The sequence below is a fragment of the Mustela nigripes genome, chromosome 3 (genome assembly GCF_022355385.1).
Source record: "Mustela nigripes isolate SB6536 chromosome 3, MUSNIG.SB6536, whole genome shotgun sequence".
NCBI lineage: Eukaryota > Metazoa > Chordata > Mammalia > Carnivora > Mustelidae > Mustela > Mustela nigripes.
In genome coordinates, this window is record NC_081559.1 from 103,915,933 (window position 1) to 103,926,297 (window position 10,365).

Consider the following 10,365-nt stretch of genomic DNA (forward strand, 5'->3'; position numbering starts at 1 on the left):
TGAAAGAATCCATGACTACATTTAAGATCCCAGAATCCTTTGGAAGGAGATACCAAAAGCTTCCTGCGTAAAAAGCCATTCTTAGGAAGCTGTTCCTTATCTCCAGCCAGAATTCCCCACACAGATTGCCTGGGGTTCTCTTTTCTCTCTTCTCCCTGACTCCTCCCCTACGGCACACTTCCAGCCCTTCCTGCGGGCTCCAGCTTTCAGGAAAGATCTGGCCAATGACAAAAAGGTTGCTCTGGGACTTTGCAGACCTCCACGCAACAGTGGGCCGGCCACCCATTCCTTAGGACTCTATGTGCGAAGAAGAGGGCATACTTTGTTTTACACACGGTTTTCACCACGTATAAAGTTAACTACTGGGCTTGAAATAACGCACTGGCCTGACTCTGCACTGAGAAGTGAACATCCCATGGTTTCAAGGGTCTTACAGAACACCCCCTCATGTTTTCACAGAACTTTTAAAACACCATTACAAGGAAGAAGATATGGCAGGGCCTCATAGAAATAGTATAATAGACATCATAGAGCCAATGCAATAAAAAACCAAATACTATTAACAGCTAACTCTTCAATTAACCAAAAAGGTTTTGATTGATGTGATAAAACTATTGTTTTCAACTGCATCAATGACCATTTGTCGTATGACATAGATGTACAGGTACCTTAAATAAGATAAGCTGAAAAAGATATTCAGTTCGGCATCACAAATAATAACAAAAAGGAAGGAGAGGAAAAAAATAAAATGGAAATAAAATAAGTCACGCCTACTGTTTAATTTTCTGAATTATCTATAGAGCACCTACATCAGTGTCAAAGCACCAAGCTTAATGCTGGAGATACAATGTTTAAAAAAAGACTGACAGGGCTCTGGGCTCATAGAGTTTCCATTCTATTATTATGAGAGACAGACATTAATTACATTGGGTATTTTCTTCCAAGCAGTTATTGCCACTACGCTCTCCTAAATAACAAAAAGAAATAGCAAAATAATATGCAGACATTTTAAAATGACAGTAAAGCAGTTTTAATAATGACAGAAAAGGGGCAGCTGGATGACTCAGTTGGTTGGGCGACTGCCTTCAGCCCGGGTCATGATCCTCAAGTGGAGGGATCGAGTCCCTCGTGAGCCTGCTTCTCCCTCTGACCCTCCCCTTTCCCATGCTCTCCCCCTCTCTCATTCTCTCTCTCTCAAATAAGTAAGTAAAATCTTTAAAAATAAATAATTAAATAATAACGGAAAATGAGGCAGCTGGGCGGCTCAGTTGGTTAAGTGGCTGCCTTCAGATCAAGTCCTGATCCCATGCTCCCAGGCTCCTGGGAGGGAGCCCCAAGGCTGGCTCCCTGTTTCTCCATCTCCTTCTACCCCCTCCCTCTTCCTTTTTCCCCCTCCCCTTTCCCCTGCTCATACCCTCTCTCTCTCCCTTCCTCTCTCTCAAATAAATAAAATCTTAAAAAAAAACTTTTTTTATCTGAAACCAAAAAAAAAAAAGAAAATGTTATTAGAAGACTAGTATTTAATGAAATCAAGAAACAATTTCATGAAGCATATGATCTCACCAATGTAAAAAAAGGTATACAAAGGAGACTGAATGATTATAAAATCCATTTTTAAAGAATGTATGATTGAGATTAGCTAAGAAAAATGATGAAAGGAACTCCTACACTTGAATAGGGAAACAATTTCCAAGTCTCACGAACAGTTCAATGTGAAATGGAGCAAGAACCAATGAGTATCAGGGTTACAGGACAAAATAACTCTACACGTTTCTGGACTAATACTTGAGAATACAGCTTTTTTCCATGTTCCAAAGAAGCATTTTAAGCCAGTGAGAAAAGGATAAACTAGGCAATAACTAGTGGATTAACTATTTAGAAAAATAAAGTTAAACCTTTATATCACATCGTAAATTCCAAATGCAACATGACAGGATAAATCTCACTAGTAAAGCTGAAATATTTATATTTTTATACTGTTATGTATATAAATACATATATATTATGTAATAATAATTCAAAGTATCACTAAGTACCTAATTACTAAGTTTCACAAAAACATCCCAAACGCACTTCAATGTTAAAATTTAGAAACCATGAAATGAAATTTAGGAAACTACTAAGCAATTCTACGGTGGGCACATATTCTTAGAATAGAAGAAAAACTATTTTTAAAAGACAGAAAGATTTTAGGGGCACTAGGTGGCTCAGTCGCTCCCTAAGCATCTGCCTTCTGCTCAGGTCATGATCCTAGGGTCCTGGGATCAAGCCCCGCACTAGGCTCCCTGTTCAGCAGGAAGCCTGCTTCTTCCTCTCCCACTCCCCCTTGTGCTCCTGCTTTCACTGTCTGTCAAATAAATAAAATATTTTAAAAAATATATATTTTATAAGACATTTCAAATTTTTACACAGAAAAAAGTCATGACATAGATCCTACAGTATGAATACAGTTATCACACAAAAAATATAGTTAAATGACCAGCAACCAACAAAGAAAAATGTCTGCAACACACAGCAACTAAAAGGTTGATAACTCTTCATATATGGTGTGCTCTTACAATCAACAAGATACAAACATCTCAACAGAAAAATGGGCAAAGAACATGAACATTATTTGACAGAGAAATTTAGAAGATCAAGAAACCTATTTTAGAATATTTGACCACATTGGTTGATACATGCAAGTTTTTAAAAACCACAGCACATGAGCCGGGGCATTCTGCTGAGAAGGCATTTTGGTAAAAATGCGTCCAAAGCCTTCAGTCCAGTAATCCCACTTCGAAGGTAATTTATTATTATTTTTTAAAAAATATTTTACACAAAGACAACAACTCAAAGCTAAGTGTCCTTCCCATGATGCTGGAGAAAGCCACAGAGACCTATACCATGGGATACTGTGCACCCATTAAAAAAATTTAAGTTCTCAAGGCATTTTGAGTGAAATGAGAAAAGCTCACATATCTAATAAATGAAAAGACAACATGCGTCTGGAGCAAGATCAGTTCAAAAAGACGTACATACAAATATATGTGGAAATCAGGTTAGCAATGGTCCTCAGGTGAAATCAGAAGAGATTTCAATTTTTTTCCCTTCTCATCTTCTTTCTTACACATGTCTAAATCAACCATAATGAGCATGTTACTTCAATGATCAGGAAAATGCAACTTAAAAAATATCTAAAGTAAATACACCAAACTGACAAAGGGTGGTTAAGACCATAAGGCAACTCTTTTCCTCTGTTGCAACTTTTCTATACTGAGCAAAGGAGAAACTCTTAAAAGGTTTAGCGTGAGGACTGCCACACATGGTCCAAGGTTGGCGGATTACAGGGAGGAGAGGTGGAAGGCAGGCAGGGAAGGCAGGCCAAGCAGGCAAAGGCCTTGCAGAGGAGACAGGAGGTGGAGGTGGGTGCATACTCAGTGCCCCCCGCAAGCCACGGAGCCCCAGACCACTCACTCACTCCTCAGCACCGCAGGACCAGACCACGAACAAGACCTCGGAGCTCAGTGATCTGTGAGCATCAGCCCATCTCTTCAAGCTACCTTTAGGCAAAAAAGCACAGGCCCAGAGAGATAAGCAAAGCTCCACAACTTGGTACATGTGACCTCCTGTGACCCAGAAAGACAACAGCCGACCCTGCTCCATAGACACGCACAGAGGCACAGAGGCACAGTGGCACAGAGCCACAGAGCCACAGAGGCACTCCTCCACAGGGCCTGAGTCAGGGGTCCCCACTGGACGCTGCTCCATAGACACACACAGAGGCACAGAGGCACAGAGGCACAGAGGCACAGAGGCACAGGGGCACAGGGGCACAGAGCCACAGAGCCACAGAGCCACAGGGCCCGAGTCAGGGGCCCCACTGCTAACCAAGTGTGGGCTTGGCCAGTAGCTGTGGCCACAGAGCCACCTGCCCTTCCGCTGGGCCATGCCAACCATGGGAGGGGGCTGATTCATTCCCAGGAGGACGCAGAGCCACCTGCTACCTCAGAGCTGGTTCCCTGCTTAGAAGGCCGCCAGCCCACAGAGGACAAGCCTGATGATCCAGCTGGATTTCCAGCCCCAGCGTGCTCTCTGAAGGAGGGCCTCCACGTCCTACAGAAAGGTGCCAGCCGAACTGCTCCCACGCGGCAACTTCCCTACAACTCAGCACGACCCTACAAAACGGACCACTGTCCCCCTGCCCCTTTGCTCTGCCTGTTTAAAAACACGGGGGCAATTAAGCCACTTGATGCTAGAGCGTCTATGAGGTGACCTGGGAAGGAAGTGCATAAACACATCCACACGATCACACAGAAACCACAAAAACGCCATCTGTTAGGAGGACACTGATCCGCGTGTCCTGATAAAGGGAATCACCAACTGAACAGCCATTCTCATAGCAGGCACTTGGAACAGCTGCATTCTTTCAAATGTCACAAAATCACATTCCTCAGTTTACACAAACACCTCGGTACAGAGTAAAAAGAAAGGCAGCTCCAAGTCCTCGTGTGAGGCAGTGCTAGGATGGAGATTCAAAAAGCAAAGCCAGTGCCTCTTGTGTGAAGACACGGTGGGTGGTCCTATATCCACCGCCCCATGGGGCTTCTGCGTGGGTGCACATGGAACCCAGCCCCCAAGCTGCCTGAGGATGGGCCGACCTTCCCACCGCTGCCTGCTGCAGCTCTGGGAGACATAACAGACCTCCTGTACCTAGGGTGCTCCATCCACATCCAGGAAAGGACACCAGTCATGGTCACAGTCAACAGCAATTCTAACAACTGCTGCTGGTCACGGAGCCTCTGCCCCGTGGAGGGCCCATGCAAGAACTATTATTTCCATTACCCACGGCTGGCCTGAGGGCCTCTACAGCTGAGACGTCCACTTTTCAGACAAGGACGCAGAGGCTCAGGGAAGTGTCCCCACTGGGACACAGAATCTCTGGGACACGCAGTCTCCTTCCCAGCTAACCCCACCATGATCAGGTAAGGAAGCCCCCCCCACATCATCATCCAGGTCAACTCTCCACTCCTGCTGGCAGGTGGCCCCAGCACGGCGGCCACTACCTTGGTTGAGATAGGTCAGAGTCTCCTCGTGCAGCTTCACGGCAGGGGACGTGGCCGCGCACAACACGTACTGCAGAGGCGGCAGGCGAGCGTCGTTCTCGGGGGACAGCTGGGGCTCCTCTTGCTTGAAGATGGGCAAAGCGAGCACATCACTGCAACACACAGGAGGGAGCAGTCAGGGGCAGAGCCCCATGGAGCCCCAGGAGCAGAGCCCCACGGAGCCCAGGCGCAGAGACAGACAGCCAAGTCAGAGAAGTGGGTCCTGACCTGGGGCGTCGAGGGCAACACACCGAAACCCATGGCAGCGTGCTTGTGGAGGAGGGGATGCGGGGGGCCGTCCCAGACCTCATGCAACACCAGTGCCCCCAGACCTCATGCAACACCAGTGCCCCCAGAACCAGGATGCTCCTTTCAAACCACGTCTATCCATCCCCTGAAGATTCTGTTTTTCACTCAAGGGCCCTCCAGAGATTTACTGAATCAAATCAAGGAGGCAAAAATGCAAAGTTATCTGGTATCTACAAATTAAAGAAGTCTCTGTGACAAAGGGCCTGGCAGAAATGGAGTGAACCTGAAATGCCACGTGGTTTCCATCCACAAGAGACTGCTCATTATGTAGTCCTGCTCTCAGCTTAGAAATCTGAACAGAAGTTTTCATTTTTTTTAAGTAAACTCTTCTACTCCTTGGTGGCTTCTCAGACCAATTCAATCCTGTCCTCAGGGCTCTCTGTAAACTATGAAAATATATTTCGCTCACTGGGCTGTGACAGCCCACCACCTACAATCTTCAAAAAAAAAAAAAGGTGGGGGTAGAGTTAGCTCATAATCCTGATTTTAATGGACATACTAGTATCTCCTAAATGCAAAACAAGGTGTAAAGCCCTTGGATTTAATTGTTTTCTTATTCACATGCAAAGTATCAAGATGCTCAGAGATACTTTTCCTCCACCTCTGAATACTCCCCACCATAGCCCAAAAAAAAAAAAAGCCTCACACCAACCTAGGAGTTGTTTCTAGATGAACTTTTTTTAAAAGCCCTTGCAAGGTTAGAAGAAATTCCTGGGGCGCCTGGGTGGCTCAGTGGGTTAAAGCCTCTACCTTCAGCTCAGGTCATGATCTCAGGGTCCTGGGATCAAGCCCGCACCTGGCTTTGCTCAGCAGGGAGGCTGCTTCCTCCTCCCTCTCTGCCTACCTCTCTACCTACTTGTGATCTGTCTGTCAAGTAAATAAATTTTAAAAAAAGAAAACTTTAAAAAATAAAAAAAAAAAAATTTTAAGGAAATTCCTGAGAACAGGAATGACTTGTGAGCAGAAAAGGCTTTTGTGGGGCGCCTGGGTGGCTCAGTGGGTTAAGCCGCTGCCTTCGGCTCAGGTCATGATCTCAGGGTCCTGGGATCGAGTCCCGCATCGGGCTCTCTGCTCAGCAGGGAGCCTGCTTCCCTCTCTCTCTCTCTCTCTGCCTGCCTCCCCATCTTCTTGTTATTTCTCTCTGAAAAAAAAAAAAAAAAAATTTAAAAAAAAAAAAAAAAAAAAAAAAAACCTCTGTATTACAAGCAGTGTAGAAACAGATGCCTCAAAAGTCCTGGTCCCCTTATCTTGATAACCCTCCTCCCTCTCAGTGTCCCCAGTTATGAATCAGATTCACCGACCCCACTGCACTATATAAACAGGAGTCACTGGTACAGTCTGTTCCTCTTACAACACAATTAACCAGTAGTCTCTAAAACACAAACCCAGCACACACCCCAGCAATCCCAAACAATTCTCAGAAGTGCAACTCCGGCTTGGAGCACACCTGGAAACTCTGTGTGGGGGCCTGCCCCTGCCTACCATCCCTGGCCCAAAGACAGGAGCAGTGCCATCTCGGCTCCCCTCACACTGCCCCTTCCTTTTGCCACACTGGTGCACACTCCCAGCCCAAGTGGTTATCTAGGAACACAGGAGAGGCAGGCAGGCCTACTCACCTGGGGGTTGCATAATTTCATGTTTGCCCAGACCGTGTTAAGTTAATATGCCATGGACTGCTGCCTTTAAATTAAAAAAGAAAGAAAGAAAGGAACAAAGAAAGAAAAAAGAAAAGAGAGAGAAAGAAAAGTAGGGGTGGAAACAACCATCACTTAACAGTAATTTCTTTCAAGCCTGGCATCCTTATTTGCCAAGGAGTAAAGGTCGCAAGAACATCAAACAGAAAAAGGAAAGAAAGGAGTGAAGGCCACTATGTGGGTAACAGGAGACAACTTGCAGAGATTTCAGGGTAAGGAGATCACCAAAAATAAAATATATAAACCAAGGAAAAGGTCAACGACTCTCACTCTAGAGTTGGGGGAACCACTGGCGTATTAACTGACCCTCACTTTAGCCTTCACTAAGGTCAGCCTCTAAAGGGATGAAAACCCCAGTTTCCAAAACATGAATTTTTTTTTCTTTTTTTAAATAGCATGGACCAAATGTTTCCTTATCCATGGTCCCTAAATGTGTATGGCTTTCTGGCACCTTTCACCCCAATTGCCACCCACCGTCCAAACCCTGAAACAATACCAAAATCCTAAAAAGGTATCTAAGGAATTCCAGAGACCAATTTCCATTTCAGAAGCAGAAGCACCTCCCATACAAGGGGAGAACTATTCCCTAATGGGATGACATTTTAAGTATCCAGGAAGTTTTAAATGCACTCACATTCCACTCAAGGTCACCTTCAGAATCATTTTTTAAGATATGGCAACATATTTAATGGCCACAACCTAAAATTTAGGCAAAACCACAACCACAAACCTTCACACAGTACAATAAAAACGGACCCCACTGTAGCATTTCATGCAGGTGAACCGACACAATTTTCTGCAGAGACTAACTTCTGCCCCTTGAAGTTCTGACATCCCCCAGGGGTAGCTTCCCTCTGGTTGACATTTCTATGGTCTGCAGGGAAGGCCATCATTCCTTAATTACGACTGAGACTTATGCCACCTCCTATTACTCAGGCCCATGAATAAAAAGGAGAGGACACATCAATTAAATCCAATCATTTCTCTGCTTCTGGAAGGAGGAAGTCTTCAGAGTGGACTAGGGGACACATTACTTATCAGAAGCCAGGATTTCCAAATGACATGTACTGCTAAATCTGAGTGGGAACCTCTTAGGAAGGAAAAAAAGATGGTGGGGGCACTCAGAACGGCTCTCACTTCGGGGCTTTCGCACCAGTGATTCCTTCCACCTCACGATTTACTTTCTGAGTCCATACCAAATGCCCTTTGGGTTAAAATTAGGCACATTTCGTAAACTGTGACTAGGATGGAAATAAAGACAGGCTAAAGCTGGTTCAGGCGAGTTCAGTAAATGAAATGACTGCCCATTAGTGCCCAGCCAGCTGCAGAACAAGGAAAAACAATCCTCCAGGAACTGAAGCTAACGGGGCTCCGACTTCCTTAAAGGGGAGACGACAGAACTTTGAAAAACAAGCAGGACTTACTTTTCCCTTTGAAGAGCACTAGTCAAGTCCCTGCAGAAGAAGAAAGATTTCCATCAAGGGCAATAAAGGGGCGGGCCCCAGGCCAATACAAGTATCCAAGACCACCTGGAGGGAGGGGGCACGCTGTCCTTCCGAGCCCCCGCCCGCCGGCCCGCAGAGCTGAAGCGCAAGGTCGGCCCTCGCCACTCACTCGCCCCCCTCGGCCCGCCCAAGGACACCGGAGAGGGCGTGCGGCTCGGAGAGGGACCAGGGCAGAGAGGGGCAAAGAGCAGGAGCTAGACCTCCCCGCGACGGGCACTGGACTGTTGGCAAAAGTTTCCTCTCCTCCGAGGCGAGCCGGGAGAAGAGAGACGGGGGTTGGCGGACCGGACGGGAAGCTGCGGAAAGCAGGTGTGTGCTCCGCGCCCGACAGGGTGGTCAGGAGACGACGGGTGCCCCCGGGGTCCCTCCCTAGGCGGGTCCCTGGGGGATGTCCCTTCTAGTCCCCCGAAGGCTGATAGCCGGGGGGCGGAGGGGGCCGGCGCGGAACGCAGAGAGGGCGCTCGGGACCCGGGACCCGGGACCCTGGGGCTCCCGCCCCGCCCCGGGACGTCCGACCGCGCCCCGTCCAGTCCCGGCTGCGCGGCCCTTACCGCAGGTAGCTGCCGGAGTTGTGCTGGTTGTAGTGCTCGGGCTGCGTGTGCCAGAACAGCATGGTTGCAGCTCCGCGTCCGCCGCGCCCCACGCGTGACAGCGAAACAGCCGCGGGCCCCGCCGACCTCGCCCAGTCTCCGGGAAGCCGCGCTCGGAAGCCGCACCGGCCCCGCGCATTTATGGACGGCCTGGGGGCGGGGCCACGGCCGGCCCCACCCCCTCGGGCCGCGCGGCGGGGCGGGGGCCTCCTGAGGCGGCGCACCTGGCCGACCCGCTCCCGCGCGCCCTTCCCGGGAGCGAGCGTGCCTCTCCGCTGCGGGACGGGAGAGGGCGGCGCGGACTAGGACTAGGGCCCCGCCTCTTCTCTCGCCCCCAAGGGTGGGGCCCAGGTGACCCTCATGGGGCGGACAACCTCCCTCGTTTCCGCCGCGAGGCGTCCTTGACTCCGTCCAATTGGGTCCCCACCGTGGCCGCGCGGCTGGGGAGTGGCTGCCCTGCGCTTGAACGTTAGGGACCCCGGATCAGGCACTCTCCGCCTCCTTCCCAGGCTCTCGTTTTCTCATTTCACTTTGCATTGCAAATCGCGGTACTTTTTATTTTTGTTCATTGATTGCCTTTTCCACAAGAATGTAAGCTGCAAGAAGGCAAGGCTTGGACTCCAATTCATCGGAATTTCCCACTGCCTAGGAATATGCTTGGGACATAGTAAGTGCTCCATAAATATTTGTTGAATAAATATGAAAAAAGGAATGCATTCATTGAATAATCAGAGAAGGCTTCCTGAAGGAGGTGACATGGAGCCAAGGCCTTACAGACTTGGAGGAAGCATCTCTCTGAACATCTGGAGGGAAAGTGGGTCCAGTCCCTAGTAATTGCCAAGGCAGAACAGCTTGAGCATGGCTGGGGCTGGTTGACCAAGGGGATAAGGAAGCAAAATGAGAGGTGGACAGGGCACATCACAGAAGGAATGGAGCTAGGATGTCTAAGTGTGTTTTCAGAAGAGAAGTTGAATATGTGATTTGCCTTTTGGAACGAGCAGTCTGGACAAGTGTGGACAGTGGATCATGGAAGGGGGGTATCAGTAAGGAGGGAGTGGAAGTCATAGAGCCATGACTTACCCCCAGGTGATATTCCCCACTACATGGCACAGCACCTGGCATAGAAGAGCTGGACATTCTGTCTCTGAGTATTGATGGAATGGAATGAAGTCTCCTGAAGCCC

At 48.2% G+C, this 10,365-nt stretch overlaps 1 protein-coding gene across 5 annotated transcripts in view; it reads right to left on the reverse strand.

The window, feature by feature from the left end:
* Nucleotides 1-9,350, reverse strand: part of TFCP2L1 (transcription factor CP2 like 1) — an 89,062-nt gene extending 79,712 nt beyond the window's left edge. For 3 of the 5 annotated variants that reach the window (XM_059394475.1, XM_059394479.1, XM_059394477.1), the window contains exons 1-3: nucleotides 9,144-9,350; nucleotides 8,512-8,541; nucleotides 5,046-5,197 (exon numbers count right to left, since the gene is read on the reverse strand). In XM_059394475.1, coding sequence (XP_059250458.1) covers nucleotides 5,046-5,197; nucleotides 8,512-8,541; nucleotides 9,144-9,205 — 244 coding nt within the window. In that variant the 5' untranslated portion in view covers nucleotides 9,206-9,350. The remainder of the gene's footprint in view (nucleotides 1-5,045; nucleotides 5,198-8,511; nucleotides 8,542-9,143) is intronic. The other 2 variants (XM_059394476.1, XM_059394478.1) reach the window with 1 other exon arrangement.
* Between the last annotated feature and the right edge of the window lie 1,015 nt (nucleotides 9,351-10,365).